This window comes from Ranitomeya variabilis, chromosome 3 (assembly GCF_051348905.1).
Source record: "Ranitomeya variabilis isolate aRanVar5 chromosome 3, aRanVar5.hap1, whole genome shotgun sequence".
NCBI classification, from domain to species: Eukaryota; Metazoa; Chordata; class Amphibia; order Anura; family Dendrobatidae; genus Ranitomeya; species Ranitomeya variabilis.
The window spans coordinates 103050686-103071200 of record NC_135234.1 but is presented as its reverse complement, the minus strand read 5'-3'; the positions used below and the strand labels follow the sequence as shown (position 1 = coordinate 103071200).

Below are 20515 nucleotides of genomic sequence, written 5' to 3'. Positions count from 1 at the left end.
TATTTTATTATTATTTATTATTTTTTACAGCAGCTGCTACTAATAATGTACAAGACCATGTACAGTTTCCTATGTTACAGGACTGCAATGTATCTGTAAGGCCCGCTTCACACGTTTGTTTGTTTTTTTCACACGTATTGCAAACACTGACACCGGCACACCCATTTTACTCTATGGTGCTGCACAGTTGTTTTCACAAAGATCGTGCTTCCGTGTGGAAAACCCATAGACATGTCTTTTTTTTGCTTCGGAAGATTAAATGCGTGCCACACGGATGGCAAGTACTGGAATAGAAATAAAAGTTTTTGGTTGTTAAAGATATGCAAAGATAGAGATAGTTAGCCATGAGGTAGATAGGTAGAGAGAGATAGCCGTCAGATATTTAACAAGCTCTGTGGAGCTTATCTGGCAGCTTTTTAGGAATAAATGAAAAAAGAAAAAAAAAATTTTTTAATAACCAGCTAAGGGAAAGCAGACAGTTGTGAGCTGGTATTATTAGGGTATGTGTCCACGTTCAGGATTGCATCAGGATTTTTCATCAGTATTTGTAGCCAAAACCAGGAGTGGGTGATAAATGCAAGAGTGGAGCATATGTTTCTGTTATATTTTTCCTCTAATTGTTCCACTCCTGGTTTTGACTACAAATACTGATGAAAAATCCTGATGCAATCCTGAACGTGGACACATGCCCTTAGGCTGGGAAGTGAACATCAACCATGGACCTTCGCAGCCTATCATTAACAACTCACAGCTGTCTACTTTGCTTTTGTTGTAATAAAAAATATGGGTGTGACCCACAAACAAAATGACGTGGGCTACTACTAATGTCAGGGCTTGATGTCTGCCACCTGCCGACATCAACCGCACAATCTCATTATTCCAATTGCCACTGCACCAGGGCAAAAGAGAAGAGCTGACGCCAAGCGCCAATATTGGCGCATCTAATGTGATGCGCCATTTCTGTGTTGGTTGGGGTCTGGTATTATGAGACTGGGAAGGGCCAGATAATAACGAATATTCCCATCAATACACAGCTATCTGCTTTCCCTTAGCTGGCGATTAAAAATAGAGGGACCTCACGTCATTGTTTCCATTTCAAGCACAGTAAATTAAAGTACAGTAAATTAAACAAGGACAGCACTAATTATATATCTCACGGATATCTATTTTTCGATCTACCCTATCTCTGTCTTGGCAAATCTAACACCTAAACATCTGCCATTGCTATCCTGCATTCAATTCTAGAATGTGTCACACAGTACATGCACAGCACCGGTACTGGTTTCTCCAGCACGAAAAATATCAGCACGTGTGAAGGGGTCTAAAACTGGATACTATACAGTGGATTCATTTAGAATCCGTTTTTTTTCTGCACACGCCTAGACTTGAATGGGCGAGTTTCATCCTGCACACAGAAGAAACTAGAGCATACTGTTATTTTCTCACCATGCAGATTCAGTCAATGAAGAAAAAAAAAAAAAAAAGTGCTCCATTCAATAACATTGCTCAGTGTCATCAGCGTGTGGACAGTTTAAGAAAACCATTTGGAATGAAAATATGTGTGAATGAGCCCTATAGAATAGTCAATATAAGAAGCTGGTGACAGCAGGAAGAGTTGATTGTCTCAAAAGAGGCTCAGGGGCAGATTCATTAAGGCTTGTGCAACGCCATTCTTGGCAAAGTACATGGCGCCATTAAGAGGCCCAACGTAATCAGCAAGTGGCGTGCACCTATGTGCGCTGCACCAGAAATGCCACGTAGCGCCATTTCTGGTGTAAAGAATGTCTGCAGATTTGATGAATTTGACAGTGGTGTAGCTGCGCCCCATCCCGCCTCCTCCCAGCTCTGCCAGTTTAGTCTGAGCTGATCCAAAATCTTATGAAAACTCCAAAAGTCACAAATTCTCAAAGCCTTTATGCCCCTTTTTTGGTGTAAAAGCTTTAAAGGAATTGGCAACTTAGACATTTTTTTTTAAAAAGAAAATACTTATGTAAATGTATAAAATTCTTGCCCTGAATGTTGATCCAGTCGTTCAGTACTCGAGATCAGGAGGGAAAGATCTGCCCTGTGCTGTATGAGAGGCTGGATCACGCGTTATGGTTACAAGTGTTGTCTCGTTATCTCCCAACTCTCTGTTGAACATGTGTCTTTCAGCTAGAATTATATATATATATATATATATACACACACACATACACTAAAAAAAAAACTCCCGATATGTACAGCACAGTAATCCCAGCATATATTTTTTTTTTAGATCTGTTCAGTAAAAAAAAAACAAAAAAAAAAAAAAACACCCCCGTGTGTGAACCTGCCTCTTGGGCAACTTTATAATTCCCTTGTCACTTTTCTGTAATCAAAAGTAACTAAAGTTGGTGTGAGTTTTATTTGCACAAATTGTAACTTTTTTTGCGCCGGTGGCCATTCTTCCTGACAGTGGTTGGTGCGGAGCAGCTGGGAGGGCGGCCGATGCCACGCTCATGTAGTCTTCCATACAGAAGTGGCGCGCTGTGGCGGTCATCCCCGCCATCCCACCATCGGTGCAGATTTTAATTTTTTTGAGCATGAACAACCTCTACACAAATTTGGTGCCACTTTCTCCAATCACTCCTGGGATTCTGATAAATTCAACCTTATTTTTTACATTCCCTTTTCTTTTTTTTTTTACATTTTAAGAAGTTTTGAAAACCCCCTTTAAGGTCAGGCGTTTGGTGGGCTCCCAATAATGGGGGATTGTGCTGTCCCCCCGTGTAGTGGCCAGGACCTGCGCACCACCCAGGGCAGGAAGCCTTGCGATATGTCCGCTCATTCAGCGCCGCCTGCTCCTCACTCACCAGGCGCTAACATGAAGCCAGCAGTGCAGAAACAGCGCGATCTGCAGCGTCCGTCCATACCGTAGCCGGTACCGAGTCATGCACGTGTGCAACGCCGGGATCCACCGCGGACATGACCGAGCAACCAGAATCCCCTCTCCTCTCCTCCCGGGCGCCGACATGTTACTCTCACAGCGGTCACATGACTGCTTCCTGGATGACGTCATCAGGCTGTGGAGACAGCTGCCCCGCAGTCAGGAGCGCGGCTGCCAGAACTAAGAGCAGAATTGCCTTAGGAGGCAGTAGCAACCAATCAGCGGGCAGCTTTTATTTGAGCACTGCTCTTGAAATAAAACCTGAGCTGTGATTGGTTGCTGTGGGTAACTAAGACAGTTTTGCTAGATAACTCTCGCTTGTCATATTAATATCAGAGACTAATTTCCTAATGTAATGGCGGCTCACATGGCCGATCAGCCGCTGGATGTTCTCAGCCATAAGTATCCGCCCAACCACAGGTCTTGTTGTGAGGAAAACTAACGGCCCATGTGAACTGGCCCAAATTCGTGTGAAGGCCGGATAGTTAGATGTCAGCTGTTGTCGTCCATGTGTTCAATTTTACAAAGGATCGCACAGAAATATTTATTACTAGATGGTGGCCTGATTCTAACGCATCGGGTATTCTGTATGTAGTTTATTTATGAAGATTTAAGAATAATGCAATGAATACACAGGATTCAGCCGGCCGCGACCAATCAGCGAAGCGTTGTTTAAATCCCGCACCAATTCGAGGCCGGACTGCGCCTGACGCTGATTGATTGGTCGCGCCCGGCCGGGCACGACCAATCAGTGAAGTCAGGGCCAGCTCCAGGTTTTTGAGGGCCCCGGGCGAAAGAGTCTTAGTGCCCCCCCCCCCCCTTTAACACATACCACGATTCATGATGCACAGATACAGCAGAGAAATATAGCACAGCAAAATAGCCTATAACACAGCCCACAACACAGCCCACGTAGCCCATAACACAGCCCACGTAGCCCATAACACAGCCCACGTAGCCCATAACACAGCCCACGTAGCCCATAACACAGCCCACGTAGCCCACAACACAGCCCACGTAGCATATAACACAGCCATGTAGTATATAGCAATGTGTGCACCATATCCCTGTTAAAAAAAAGAAAATAAAAAATAGTTATATACTCACCTTCCGGCGGCCCCCGGATCCAGGCCAGGCCTTTAGCAATGCTCCCGCCAGGTCCGTTCCCAGTGATGCTTTGCGGCAATAACCCGTGATGATGTAGCGGTCTCGCGAGACCGCTACGTCATCTGTGGTCATTACCGCAAAGCATTACTGGGACCGGAGCATTGCAAGGAGCATTGTCGGGGATGCCGAAAGGTGAGAATATCATGATTTTTTTTTATTATTATTATTTTTAACATTATGTTTTTACTATTGATGCTGCATAAGCAGCATCAATAGTAAAAAGTTGGTCACACTTCTCAAAAGCAGTGACGGACCCAGAAATACTGCAGGCAGCGTTTCCAGGTCCATCACAGAATGACGGCACATCGCTAGCGCATGCCCAGTATGGCATGCGTTGGCGATGCGCCCGGTAACAGGGTTAATGGCAGCATTAACCGACTGCGTTACACCGCGTTATGCCTCAGTGTAACGCAGTCCGTTTAATGGACTGCTAAAACGCTATGTGGGCGCTGACTGGAGGGGAGTATTGAGGGGGCACTGACTGGAGGGGAGCAGGGAGGGGCCAATTCGCGCCCCGACTGTGCCTGTCGCTGATTGGTTGCGGCCGGCTGGGTGTGACCAATCAGCGGCGCGGGACTTCCGTGACAGACAAACACGGAAGTGGACCTTAGACAATTATATATATAGATGGGGCTTTACTTACTTTTTTTTTTATTTTGCAGACGGGTCCACATAGTAAAAACAGACGTCCTACATTGGTCTGTTTGAGGGCAGGTTTGACCCATCCACATAACTGATGATTGGGACAGAGGGGACAGTAAGCATACAACATCCAGGTGTGGACATTCTTTATGGGCCGGTTGCTGGGAAATGCATAGGAAACCTCAACTATACATAAAAAAGTAGGAAAACCAGATAGAAAACTAGACATGGACCATAGATGATAAACAGAGGACTGCGGGGTGCAGAATGGACACACAGTTTTGCCCAAGGCCTCTGTTGTGCGGTGCACAGTGATTAATGACATGTCGTATAGAGGACGGGTCATGGCAGCTGTGTCTCTGCCAATGTATTGACTTGTATTTGAGAACAGATGAGTGGCCGGAGAGGTGACCATGGGAGAGGAGCAAAGAGGGAGCAGGGGGCAAATGGACACGTGATATGATGAGGGCATGTTGACTTAAGACTGACGAATATGGAGTCAGTATGTATATGCAGCTTTACCTGATGTCTACAGCACCACCTTTACGCTGTGCCCACGTTGCATTTTTTAAGCATTTTTTTCGCTGCGGAAACGCTTACAGAATGCATCCCATTATTTTTAATGGAATTCCGTATTGTTGTGCCCATGCTGTGTTTTTTACCACAGCGGAAATGCATCGCGGAAAAAAACGCAGCATGTTCATTAATTTTGCAGAATTGCGGCGATTTTGCCGCTATATAATTGTTTTGGGACGCATGGAAATAAACGCATGAAAAAGCGATAAAAACGCCAAAAAAAAAACCCGCAAGAAAAACACATGCAGATTTCCTGCAAGGGAGTCCGGTTTTGATGAGGAAAATTCTACTGAGCTTCTATCTCTCTTCCTCCTTCAGCCTCACTCAATGGTCTTCTACAGCCAACCACAAAGATGGCCACACACTGGACCTCATCTTCACCGGCCTCTGCTCCCTATCTAACCTCTCTAACTCACCTCTTCCTCTTTCTGACCACAACCAGGGCCGTATTTGCCACTAGGCACTTGAGGGCACGTGCCTAGGGCGGGACGATGCGGGGGGCGGCACCTGAGCAAGGTTTTTTTTAAATCAAAGTCCGGGGGTCACCTCCCGACCGCCTGCCTCCTTGAAGACGACATACTCACCTACTCCAGCGATGCCTGGTCTCTGCGCCGGCAGCTCGTCCTGTGTGAGCGGTCACGTGATACTGCTCATTAAGGTGATGGATATGGACGCATATTCATGACCTTAATGAGCGGTACCACTTGACAGCTCACTCAGGGAGAAGGTGCTGCGCCCACGCCGGGACAGAGCTGGAGGAATGTTCGGCGCCGTGTAGAAAAGGTGAGTATGCCAGCCAGGGAGGACGGGGAGATGGGAGCAGGGAGCCGATGAGCCATGCATACAGGGAGGGGGGAGAGATGAGCCATGCAAGATGGGAGCGGGGAGCCGATGAGCCATGCATACAGGGAGGGTGGGGGGGAGATGAGCCATGCAAGATGGGAGCGGGGAGCCGATGAGCCATGCCTACAGGGAGGGGGGGATGAGCATTGCAAGACGGGAGCGGGAAGCCGATGAGCCATGCATACAGGGGGGGAGAGAGATGAGCCATGCAAGATGGGAGCGGGGAACCGATGAGCCATGCATACGGGGAGGGGGGGAGATGAGCCATGCAAGATGGGAGCGGGGAGCCGATGAGCCATGCATACAGGGGGGGGGAGAGAGATGAGCCATGCAAGATGGTAGCGGGGAGCCGATAAGCTGTGCATACAGAGAGTGGGGTGGGGGAGAGATGAGCCATGCAAGATGGGAGAGGGGAGCCGATGAGCCATGCATACAGGGCATCATGAGCATCATGTGGGGCCATTCTACAGTATGGAGCATCATGTGTGGCCATTATACAGTATGGAGCATCATGTGTGGCCATTATACAGTATGGAGCATCATGTGTGGCCATTATATAGTATTGAGCATCATGTGGGGCCATTCTACAGTATGGAGCATCATGTGTGGCCATTATACAGTATGGAGCATCATGTGTGGCCATTATACAGTATGGAGCATCATGTGTGGCCATTATATAGTATTGAGCATCATGTGGGGCCATTCTACAGTATTGAGCATCATGTGTGGCCATTATACAGTATGAAGCATCATGTGTGGCCATTATACAGTATGAAGCATCATGTGTGGCCACTATACAGTATGGATCACTGTGTGGCCATTATACAGTATGGAGCATCATGTGTGGCCAATTTTTTGTTTATAATTATTGTCTATGTCTATTGTCTAACAGTGTGATCAGAAGTGCTAAGTGTGGTTGGGACGTGGATATGGGTGTGACTAGTTGTGAAATGGGTGTGGTTAGAGGTGTGGCCTAAAATTTGCCGCGTGGCGCGCCACAAACTTTATTCCTCTTACACCTCCTTTACAAGTTGGGAGGTATGGTACCGCATTTGCGGGATCACAGCAAGTGCCGCAAATGTCCGCAAATCCCATAGGGAATGAATGAGGCCAAACGTAGTATTGCCATAAGTGATGTTACGCGGCAGATGCGGAAAAACTGCCGGATCTGCTGCAAAAGGCTACTTTCACATCAGCGATTTTGGCCAAAAGTCACTGCCGATAGTGTCATGCTCACCAATGGTGGAGGCAGCACTAAAAGTGCCTAGGGCAGCATAAACTCTAAATACGGCCCTGACCACAATCTACTCACATTCTCTTCCCTCTCCACTCCTTCTATCCAATCCCCAACCCACAAACTTTCACACCCTTACAGAAATCTTAAACACCTCGATCTACACTCTCTCTGAATCCCTTCTCCCTCTTAAAGAAATAAGTTCCCTACACAATGCGGATGCCGCTCTATATAAAACCACAATAGCTGTAACTTTGGAATCTGTCGCCCCTCTCACACATACCAAAGCTCGCAAAATCAACAGACAGCCCTGGCACACCAGCCTGACCAAAGAACTGAGGCGAGCTTCCAGGGCCGCTGAGCAGAAATGGAAAAGATCCCACTCCAACGAGCACTTCATCGCATTCAAACAGTCCCTCACTACTTTCAAGGCCACACTCGCCACAGCTAAACAAACCTACTTCTCATCTCTCACATCCTCCTCCCTGTCTCACAACCCTAAACAGTTATTCAACACCTTCAATTCTCTCCTCCGTCCCCCAGCACCTCCTCCCTCCCCACTCATCTCAGCTGAAGACTTTGCCTCATTTTTCAAGCAGAAGATTGATAACATCAGAGACAGTTTGGTCGACAACCCTCAGAGCCCTTCCTCCCAACTGCCCAGCCCTCCACCTCCAAAACCAACTTCTCCATCATTACAGAAGACAGACTCTCCACTCTACTCTCAAGATCGCATCTCACCACCCGTGCACTTGACCAGATCCCATCCCACTTCATCCCAAACCTCGCCAGTCTTAATCCCAACCCTAACCCATCTCTTCAACCTATCACTAACAACTGGTGTTTTCCCCTCAAGCTTTAAACATGCCTCAATCACACCTATCCTCAAAAAGCCCTCTCTTGACCCATCCTCTGTATCTAGCTATCGCCCTACGTCACTTCTCCCCTATGCCTCAAAACTACGGGAACAGCACGTCCATCTTGAACTGTCCTCCCATCTCTCTTCTTACTCCTTCGACCGCTTACAATCTGGCTTCCGGTCACACCACTCCACTAAAACTGCCCTAAGGTGACCAATGACCTATTAACCGCCAAGAGCAAGCGACACTACTCTGTCCTCCTCCTCCTGGACCTGTCCTCTGCCTTTGACACAGTGGACCATTCCCTATTACTACAGACCCTCTCATCCCTTGGCATCACAGACTTGGCCCTATCCTGGATCTTGTCATACCTAACAGACCGGACATTCAGCGTCTCCCACTCACACACCACCTCCTCACCTCACCCCCTATCTGTCAGAGTCCCGCAAGGTTCAGTCCTAGGGCCACTGCTCTTCTCCACTTACACCTTTGGCCTGGGACAGCTCAAAGAACCTCACGGCTTTCAGTATCACCTCTATGCTGATGACACACAGATCTACATCTCTGGACCAGATACCAGATATCACCACCTAACTAACCAGAATACCTCAATGTCTGTCCTATATTTCATCCTTCTCCGCTGGATTTCTAAAACTTAGCAGACTTCATCCTCTTTCCCCATCTCACGCAACCCCCCCCCCACGAACCTATCCATTACAGTAAACAGCTGCCCACTCTTCCCCAGTCCCACAAGCTAGCTGCCTCGGGGTAATCCTTGACACTGATCTCTCCTTCAAACCACATATCCAAGCCCTTTCCGCTTCCTGCCAACTTCAACTCAAAAATATTTCACGGATCCGTACATTCCTAAACCTAGAATCTGCAAAAACCCTAGTCCATGCCCTCATCATGTCCCGCCTTGACTACGGCAACCTCCTGCTTTGTGGCCTCCCCTTGAACACTCTTGCACCCCTCCAATCTGTTCTAAACTCTGCTGCCCGACTAATCCACCTGTCCCTCTGCTATTCCCCAGCCTCTCCCCTCTGTCAATCCCTGCACTGGCTCCCCATTACCCAGAGACTCCAGTTCAAAACCCTAACCATGGCATACAAAACCATCCACAACCTGTCTCCTCCATACATCTGTGACCTCGTCTCCCGGTACTTACCTACACGCAACCTGCGATCCTCACAAGAGCTCCTTCTCTACTCCCCTCTTATCTCCTCTTCTCACAATCACATACAAGATTTCTCTCGCGCATCACCCGTACTCTGGAACTCTACCACAACATATCAGACTCTCGCCTACCATCGAAACCTTCAAAAAGAACCTGAAGACCCACCTCTTCCGACAAGCCTACAACCTGCAGTAACCACCGATCGACCAAACCGCTGCACAACCAGCTCTACCCTCACCCATCCCTTGTAGATTATGAGCCCTCACGGGCAGGGTCCTCTCTCCTACTGTAACAGTCATGACTTGTATTGTTTAAGATTATTGTACTTGTATTTATTATGTATACCCCTCCTCACATGTAAAGCGCCATGGAATAATTGGCGCTATAAAAATAATAATAATTCTGCAACGTGAGCACATAGCCTTACAATGAACTGTCAGCCAAACCGACATATATCGATGGGTTTGAGTCTAATGAGTATGGGAGGTGGGGACAATATCAATCCAGCAGGTATGAATTTTGGACAGATGATCATACAGTCTCCCAAACATAAGCCACCACCGGGCAGGTCTGTAACAGCTCTATTACAGTCAACACAGGACCATTCGGCTGAACAAACGCTCCTGTGTAAGGGATTGCTGGCCACGATGGTGGGCAGCCGAACAATGCGTATGGCAGTTTTAAGATTAGTTTCAGGCCGATGTCCACGTTCTTACAAAAAAAAATAAAAAGTTTGCACCTCTTCTATTCTACGGAATTGAATTTTTATCACTTTATTTTGCATGTAACTTTGTGTCAGTAGAACTATGAAGCGGTCTAAGGGCTGTAACATGAACAGTAAAATATATTTGTATCGTATTTAACGCATATTCCCAACATAGAAATTTATGACATCCATAGAAGCATGGAGCGTTTGGCTCTTTTTCCATACTCTTACAGAAGTGAATTTACAGAAGTACAGCCACAAGAACGGAATCCTAACACATAGAATTACTATAACTTTAATCAGCCTAACAAAAGAAAGTAAAAAAAAAAAGTACATTGTATAGTTTGTATAATACACTCACATATTTATTACACCCCCACCCATCAAGTTCAATTGAGGGATGAAAGAGGTTAAAAGGGAAGGGGGCACGAGCATAATGCATTAACCAATCAGTTTACCTTCAAAGAGCAAATATTTCCCCTCCTCATTTCAGAGACTCAATCAACAATTAGTACAAAAATGTTGTACTAATCACACACCAAGTTTTTCAAGAGTACGGTGCTTCAGGAAACAGCAGCATATTTTTTCAGGTGATTCTGTAACGTTATCTCCTTGCGGTTTCCTGAGCCTTTTTCAGTTATTAAATACCAAAGATTTTTTTTCAGCATTTCACCAGCATTTTTTTTCTTTAACACTAGCATTTTAATTTTTGAATGGCAAATAATGAAAAAAAAAAAACCCCACTGTCAGGATTTTCCGGTATTGGTACCGAGAGCAGACGTTAATGTGACGTGCATGCTTCTGTCCACATTCCGACTAGACATGCTCGACCTTGCTCAGTACACGCGAATAGCGCATAGCACAGGTCCGTCCCTTCAACCTTGTAATTTATTTTACTGGATCCTCCTATTCTGTCATTGGTCCAAACATGGACCACAACAGCTGGGTCACCACCAGCCCCACGCAGGAATTTATCAATCTTTACCATCACATGCCAAACCCTGGCATGAGGAAAACCACAAACCATTGGGTTTAGGTGGTCTTGGCAAACAATTATTCTGTCTATAGAATCCACCATAAATACAAACGCTCTTGCCCTACCTATATTACCATCACCCGTACGGCTACTAATTGGGCTATCATCTCAGCCATTGGGAAAAGCAAGACATTAATAATATTGAAATGTGTCTGACAAGCTAGAAAAAGCTCAATGCCTTTCACTCTAGGGCCTAGAGTCCTGGATGCAGAATTTCTCTGTTTCTTATGCCAAGTTCCCACAAAGGGTATTCACTGCATTTTTTACACTGCATATTTTTTCAGCAAAGAGTGGGATTTATAGACTTCTCATGACCACATTTTTTAATGCAGTGTGAATTGATCTGCGGTCCATTTTTTAAAATCAGATGTCTTTTTTTTTCTTGCAGTAAATATGATTTTTATAGACTTGAATGAGATGAGGAAAATCTGCAGGTAGAAAAAAAATAAACGCATATGCAATTTTCTACAGCAGAAATTAACTAAAAGCACAAGCAATCCACACAGGTTCTATCAATAAAGTAACACAAATCTAGGTAATGGGAAATTTCCAAAACAAAGCAGCTATCAGAAAAAAAAATGCAATAAAAAACAAATTAAACACAAAAAAGCAATGAAAAAATGCAAGTAACAATGTAGTTAATTGGTGCAGAAAATCTGCAACATCGGAAAACGCACAAAATACTCATCCTGGGAACTTGGTCTTGGTGAACAAACTCACAACATACTATATCATAGATCAGGAGTATACAGGACCCCAAGGCTACAGGGTTCTAGGGAGAGTGGAGGGAAACAAGAGATCGGGGCGCAGATCTAAGTGTAAATAATTTCGTTCACCTCAAATATGTAGGTTCAAAATGCTCACCTTGTGTGTAGCTTGTATCATAGCATATCGACCTAAAAGGTCCGAACAGGATGCCTGGTTTCCCTGGTATGCAGCATATGTAGGGTATCCAGACTGGTCTTCATATCATAGATCAGGGATGTCAAACAAATACACAGAGGACCAAAATTAAAAACAAAGTCCGGGACCAACCTTGACATTTATTAAAAAGATGTCTACAATTGAGGAAGTTTTTCCTTATGAAAACTAATGATGAACCTTCTCAAATGGAAACATGTGGAAAGTACCTTTTAATTAATAGATTTTAGAATATAATAAGCATATAGTAAAAAGCACATGGCTTAATGGCCTAATTTAAATATGTAATAAAGGATAAAAAAATATTTAATAAATACAGATAAAGTATGATGCCAAAAGTGCCCCCCAAACACAGTATGATACCTCCACACGCATGGTATGATGACCCTACTGTACCCACCCAGTAAAGTATGGTGACCCATTATACATAAGAGATAGACCAGACTGGGGGAACCCCTCTTGCACCGGTTCCGGAACAGTCGGGCTGTTGCCATTGTTGCCGGGTGGATTGCTTTCCAACCCTGACCGACCTTTGCACTTGACAGCAGGGGGCGTGACGATGATAAAAGGCCCTGTGAGTGGGTAAAGAGGGGGCAGACTTGGCGGGAAGACAGAGCAGCAGAGGAAGGTTGGTGCTCCGTCCTCTGAGAATCGTGTTAGCGCAGGCTCGTGCTGTAGATTCCCTGTGTCCAGGTACACTGACTGTGGACAGACATCTGCCGTGTACCTGTTGTCCCCCGTGACCGAAAGTTACAGATGCTCCAGGAAGGCGGTTACTGAAGTCGTGGTGGCTAAGACAGACCGGGTGACAACCACAACTATGTCATTCCTCACCCGCATACTACTGCCGAGCTGAGTCACGCTCCGGCGGTGTTACAGACTGTGCTGCACCCCGTACGACGAACCGTGGATCCAGGACTCACCGCCATCGCCAGGAACCAGACCCCCAGCTTCTACAGGACGAAACCGGAGTCATCATGCGCCAGTTGCGTATGCGCCACCGTTGGAACTTAAGGCTCTGCAGCCAGGAAGGCGGCGGACTGATAAGTTAACTATTTTCATGAACAGTTGCTTTAGCTGTTACCTCACCCCGCTTTCATATCGTGCTAATATCAACCCCCCATACCCCCTGCCTAACCCATTACCTCCCTGCGTGGCGTATACCCCTGTTAATAAACCTGTTCACTCTTGGTCTGCCTCCTATCCGTTACTGCATCCTGGCACCTGCTCACACCATCACAGAATGATGTTCCAACTATGATCCCCACACAGACTTTCACACAGTATAATGGGCCCCACATAGTGCTCCATACAGTATAATGGACCAACACAGTCCCCCTGCCTTCATGGGCCAAATATAATCACCCTAAGGGCCAGCGTGAAAAAATAAGGAAAGAAAATTAACTCCATTATGAGTAACCATGGTAAATGTGAACCTTTAATGTTTCCTGTGGTGTCTTGGTACAACACATTGATCTTTGTAATTAATTCCATAAAAGGTAAAACACATTTAGCATCTTCCTTTCTGTTCTTGGCATGCAGTGAACAAAATGAAAACAAGGTTACCAGAATAACAACCCTCACATTTTCTGCAACTGTTTACAATGATAAAAAAAAATTAACCAAGATTTTTAAAAATGTTCTTAAAGGATTATCACACATATACAAACATCTAACATGTACAAATCATTTCCGGTGTGAAAATTGTTAACTGCAATACAATATATAAAATATAAAAAAATATATGTAAAAAAGAAAAAAAATCCGTAAAAAAAAAATCAAAACAGTAAAATTAAGTCTTTTTACTGTGAAATTCCTTGTACAATTATATAAGTTTTTGTTTTCAAATCACAGTATTTTCCATATAGCAATAATATTTTTGTCTGTTAAAGCCACTAAGTATTCCATGCCGGGGTCCACAAGCACGGTGTTAATCACACTTTCTCCCACCTTCTCTTTTCTTGCAACAGGGTATGGCCAGTCTATAATCTGTCAGGATAGAAAGAAAATATTGTATAATGGTAAGATACATTACCAATGATTGTTAAATTGTATCTTACAACTGTATGTCTAGTACAGACGCGATGGCACCTTACTGCATTCTTATATTACTGTGACCGTGTACCCAGGGCCATAACTGCAGTTCAATGGCCTCTGGTGCAAAAATTTGACCTGGGCTACCACCTGCGTGGATAGATGCATGAGACCTTACAGCATTCTAGAGAGAAAATTATATATATATATATATATATATATATATATATATATATATATATATATATATATATATATATATATACATATATATATATATATATATATATATATATATAGATAGATAGATAGATAGATAGATAGATAGAGAGAGAGATTGATTCAAAAAAGAGGCAGCACTCCATAGCCTCAAGGCTTGAGAAAGGCTCAGTTTGAGCTGAAACGTCGCCCGGCTATGTGGGTCGATTAAACCAACCACATGTTTTCACCTTACTATGGAGTGCTGCCTCTTTTTTGAATCTCTGTGAATCTGGTGCAATCAATTGGACTGGTTGCCTGGGGCCTTGCACCCGAAGATAAGTATCAGTGTAGTGCTGTTCCTCTTTTTTTCAAAATATATATATATATATATATATATATATATATATATATATATATATATATATATATATATATATATATATATAGCGCAAGATAGCAAGAAATCCCACTTATTAAACCTGACAGGGCACACCTGTAAAGTGAAAACCATTCCCGGTGACTACCTCTTGACGCTCATCAAGAGAATGCCAAGAGTGTGCTAAGTAATCATCAAAGCAAATGGTGGCTACTTTGAAGAACCTAGAATATAAGATAATTAAAGTTGTTTCACACTTTTTTTGTTAAGTATATAATTCCACATGTGTTAATTCATAGTTTTGATGCCTTCAGTGTGAATTTAAAATTTTCATAGTCATGAAAATACAGAAAAATCTTTAAATGAGAAGGTGTGTCCAAACTTTTGGTCTGTACTGTGTGTGTGTGTGTATATATATATATATATATATATATATATATATAGATAGATAGATAGATAGATAGATAGATAGATAGATAGATAGATAGATAGATAGATAGATAGATAGATACATATACATACACACAGTACAGACCAAAAGTTTGGACACACCTTCTCATTTAAAGATTTTTCTGTATTTTCATGACTATGAAAATTGTACATTCACACTGAAGGCATCAAGACTATGAATTAACACATGTGGAATTATATACTTAACAAAAAAGTGTAAAACAACTGAAAATATGTCTTATATTCTAGGTTCTTCAAAGTAGCCACCTTTTGCTTTGATGGCTGCTTTGCACACTCTTAGCATTCTCTTGATGAGCTTCAAGAGGTAGTCAACGGGAGCGGTTTTCACTTTACAGGTGTGTCCTGTCAGGTTTAATAAAAGGGATTTCTTGCCTTAGAAATGGGGTTGGGACCATCAGTTGTGTTGTGCAGATGTCTGGTAGATACACAGCTGATAGTCCTACTGAATAGACTGTTAGAATTTGTATTATGGCAAGAAAAAAGCAGCTAAGTAAAGAAAAACGAGTGGCCATCATTACTTTAAGAAATGAAGGTCAGTCAGTCCAAAGTGCAGTGGCAAAAACCATCAAGAGCTAAAAAGAAACTGGCTCACATGAGGACCATCCCAGGAAAGGAAGACCAAGAGTCACCTCTGCTTTTAAGGATAAGTTTATCCGAGTCACCAGCCTCAGAAATTGCAGGATAACAGTAGCTCAGATTAGAGACCAGGTCAATGCCACACAGAGTTCTAGCAGCAGACACATCTCTACAACAACTGTTAAGAGGAGACTTTGTGCAGCAGGCCTTCATGGTAAAATAGCTGCTAGGAAACCACTGCTAAGGACAGGCAACAAGCAGAAGAGACTTGTTTGGGCTAAAAAACACAAGGGACATTAGACCAGTGGAAATCTGTGCTTTGGTCTGATGAGTCCAAATTTGAGATATTTGGTTCCAACCACCGTGTCTTTGTGCGACATAGAAAAGGTGAACGGATGGACTCTACATGCCTGGGTCCCACCGTGAAGCATGGAGGAGGAGGTGTGATGGTGTGGGGGTGCTTTGCTGGTGACACTGTTGGGGATTTATTCAAAATTGAAGGCATACTGAACCAGCATGGCTACCACAGCGTATTGCAGCGGCATGCTATTCCATCCGATTTGCGTTAAGTTGGACCATCATTTATTTTTCAACAGGACAATGACCCCAAACACACCTCCAGGCTGTTTAAGGGCTATTTGACCAAGAAAGAGAGTGATGGGGTGCTATGCCAGATGACCTGGCCTCCACAGTCACCAGACCTGAACCCAATCAAGATGGTTTGGGGTGAGCTGGACCGCAATGTAAAGGCAAAAGGGCCAACAAATGCTAAGCATCTCTGGGAACTCCAAGATTGTTGGAAGACCATTCCCAGTGACTACCTCTTGAAGCTCATCAAGAGAATGCCAAGAGTGTGCAAAGCAGTCATCAAAGCAAAAAGTGGCTACTTTGAAGAACCTAGAATATAAGACATATATTATCAGTTGTTTCACACTTTTTTGTTAAGTATATAATTCCACGTGTTAATTCATAGTTTTGATGCCTTCAGTGTGAATGTACTATTTTCATAGTCATGTAAATACAGAAAAATATTTATATATATATTTTCGCCCCCCCCCCCCCACGATGTAATAATGTCCTCTTCCCAGGCCCCTTCCTATAATCATCTTCCTATTGTAATGTACCCCTTTCTGCTGCTTTTTTTTTTTTCCTGACATGGGACCAGTCATGGTCGCACCCTAAGACCATGATAGTTATGATTAGAGTTGAGCGAATTTGATCGGGTCAGGGCTTATTCGGCAAGCGATCGCGTTTACCAAATAAGCTGCAGAGGGAACTCGGACACATGGATCGCGCCGGCTAATCAGCTGTTCGGCTCTGCAGTTGCATGTGTCGCTGCTGTGTGACAGTCACAAACAGGCTCTCCATGCATGTATTTTGACAGTCACACAGCAGAGACACATGTAGCTGCGGAGCCGAACAGCTGATCGGTCGGCCCGATCCAGGAAGCCGGGTTCCTTCTGCAGCTTATTCGGAAGTGTTAAAGCTTGCCGAATAAGTCCTGACCCGATCAAATTTGCTCATCTCTGGTTATGCCCCATGCGTGTACCATATCTTAAGAGTAGAAGTACTTATAAAAATGACTGACTGATCAAGCAGTCACTATGGCTTCCATTATATTAACGCCTACAGCAGATTGCTACAAATTTATGCCTTCAGGATTTTACTCCACAAACTATAAAAACACAGCATACTAAAGGTTACTTCATAGTTAACGAAAGAGGGCCGGGCTCATGGTACTGTGCCCACAATGGCATATGTTCAGCGAGCATTGATGTAACAAGAAGCAATAGGCACCGATCCAAGGGAATATATGTCGGCGGGCAGTCAGAACCCTTACTGTGCTCTGCAAATCTCAATCTTACTTCATTGCAGAAGTGCAGACAGAATAGATGAAAGAACCAAATTCGTTCCTATGCTTCAAAACACACAATGAGAAGGATAATGATATTTACTTTGATTTTCAGCTTGTTTGCTTTATGACAGGTGACTGCATTGTTCAGGCATCCTGCAGTAAAACCTTGTAGGAAAACATAGTACCAGCTGTAATGACCAATTACTAATGATGAGGGAATGTGCTGGGATAACGTGTATCCGGGCATGCTCGGGTGTCAGCTGAGTGTCTTGGGTGCGTTCGGATACTATATTCGAGTTTGGAGCTGCTACACAGCCTGACCACATGTGGGGATTGCCTGTTTGTTTGGGAATCCCCGCATGTGTTGGTGCGACATAAAACATGCAGCTGCAGGGACTCATACTATCCGAACGCGCCCAAGACACTCAGATAACACCTTATCAGAGCACGTTCGCTCATCACTACCAATTACATTTGTGTTTTAATTCCACAGTGGATTTAATGGCTATGGAAACATTTTTACAGATTAGTGGCTACTTTTAGTAAAAGGTAATCTGCCACCCAGTTTTTGCTATGTTGTCTTAGAGCAGCATAAAGTAAGGGCAGAGACCATGATTCCGGCAATAGATCACTTACTGGGCTGCTTAGTGCAGTTTTGATAAAATCCCTGTTTTTTCTGCTGCACATCTAGCAGTACTCCGAATGCTGAGTTCTGTATAACCCTGCCCTCAGTGATTGGCAGCTCTCTGTGTACACTGTGCATCAACAGAAAGCTGCCAATCAGTGATGGGGCGGGTGACATACAGCAGGGCGGACTACACTGCACGAGACAACTAGTCCTCTAGTGATAATCTCCTGCCGATAAAACACGGATTTTCAGCAACAAGTAGCCAAGTAGGTGACATTGCTGGAATCGGGGGGGGGGGCTTTGTCTCTATATCATGCTGATTTCAGAGCAAAAACCTGCAATATATTCCCTTCAGTAAACTTGCACTGAGGGCGCCCGCAGACCAGAGTATGAAAAATTGTCCGTGTTTCATCTAGAAAACGTGGATGATTTTTAACTACTTTTCATCCATGTGTCAGGTTTATTTTTACGTCCATGTGCTACCCATTTTCATACATCTACATTAAAAAAATGTACATAATCAAATAGTTTCCTAGATTAATAGAAATGTATCCGTACAACTCAGATGCCACTCAAATGATGTGTGGAATCAGGTTTTTATTTTGTTATTATCGAACATAACTGGAATGTTCTGCTTTCTTATCAATGTTGATAAAACCCAATAAAAATATTTTTTTAAAAATTAGTTTATTAAAACAACAACAAAAACAAATGGACATACATAGTTTACATATATCCAGGTCAAATACACTCATCATAGTAGTCATAAAAACACAGTAAGAGTATATAAAGAGTTTGCATTAATGTGTTTCAATACATAGACTGGATCATATAGGTTCAGGAAATTACAGTATGCCTACAGTACTTAAAACCTTATAACTATTTTACTGCCAAAACAATCCCCATCTCATCTATAAAATAATACTGAAGCACAGCGCGAACCAAGCATATTTTGCCTTAGGCTCTATCACATTGGAACCAGACCATCAACCATGTGATGACATAGCAAAGTACAATGAGTTCCATACATCCCAGATTTTATTAAATTTCTCTAAACAGCCCCTATTCTGGTATAAGGTACGCTCGTATGGTATGATTGAATTTACCAGCTCAATCCATGCCCTGAGAGATGGATACGTATTGCCCATCCAGCGCAAGGCTATTAGTTTCCTTGCAAAGAAAAGTCTCTCTTAAGAAAATTTGAACATTGTGTCCCCACGTCTCTACCTCTAGTACCCCAAATAGACTAATGGATTCAGAGGAATAGGAATATGTACAAGAGAGGTCAGCAATGAAGTTACCCCATTCCAAAAAGATAGGATGACTGGACATCCCCATATCATGTGTATAAAGTCCGCCTCTCCTGTGTGGCATCTAAGGCCCCAATAAAAATATTTAAAAGTTAAAAAAATAAAAAATAAAAATAAAATATCGGACAGCGTCTATGTACACGTCTGCAGTCTACATTCATTTTCAGATCCCTGATATGGAGTATGCAGCCTGAGCTAAGTTTCATGTCCTCCTTTTGCGGGAGCGTTTCTTTCTGTAATATAGGCTGAATGTGAGGTGTGTGGGCATCCAGAGTGCCACCTGTCATCATTAGATATATGAGGCATACATTGTTATTGTTAGCTAATATATAAAGCTGAGTGTGTGTGTGTGTGTGTGTGTGTGTGTGTGTGTGTGTGTGTGTGTGTGTGTGTGTGTGTGTGTGTGTGTGTGTGTGTGTGTGTGTGTGTCAGTCACACGTCTGGACCCCGAGAGCGTCATAGGCTATGTTGTGAGGCGAAATTTTAACCCCGCGCGTTCCAATTCACCAAACAATTTTGCCCCTATCTACATAATGGGGAAAAAGTGAAAGGAAAAGTGTTGGAGGCGAATTGACAGCTGCCAGATGTGAACAAGGGGGACTTAAAGAGTGAGAGCGATGGCGCCAAAGAGTATATACCGTACAGTTGCTAATGTGGGGCCCCAACATGGGATACTCACCACACACGGGGATATGAACACACACACAAAATTCGCCACACACTACCACGTGCTCGAACACATATACCACCCTCAGCACACATTTCACCACACATACACCAACCTCGCCACATCAAAGTCAAAACACAAAAGTCGGCACACAAAACTCGCCACGCGCAAAACTTGCCACATGCAAAACTATGCTCACGCAAAACTCGCCACACGTGCAAAACTCACCTCATGGAAAACGCCACACGCAAAACTTGCACAAGCGGAAAAATTGCCACATGCACAAAAGTTGCAACACATGCAAAAGTTGCCTCGCACAAAACTTGC

The 20515-nt window shown here is 43.8% G+C and overlaps 2 protein-coding genes across 3 annotated transcripts in view; both read right to left on the bottom strand.

Annotated features, from left to right (window-relative positions):
* NAGPA (N-acetylglucosamine-1-phosphodiester alpha-N-acetylglucosaminidase) overlaps positions 1–3150 on the bottom strand; it is a 30953-nt gene extending 27803 nt beyond the window's left edge. The window contains exon 1 of the mRNA XM_077294444.1: positions 2835–3150. Within this exon, the coding sequence (XP_077150559.1) occupies positions 2835–3040 (206 nt within the window). The 5' untranslated portion in view covers positions 3041–3150. The remainder of the gene's footprint in view (positions 1–2834) is intronic.
* A 10340-nt stretch (positions 3151–13490) lies between these two features.
* LRWD1 (leucine rich repeats and WD repeat domain containing 1) overlaps positions 13491–20515 on the bottom strand; it is a 41093-nt gene continuing 34068 nt past the window's right edge. For both annotated transcript variants that reach the window (XM_077294441.1, XM_077294442.1), the window contains exon 16: positions 13491–14059. In XM_077294441.1, the coding sequence (XP_077150556.1) occupies positions 13919–14059 (141 nt within the window). In that variant the 3' untranslated portion in view covers positions 13491–13918. The remainder of the gene's footprint in view (positions 14060–20515) is intronic.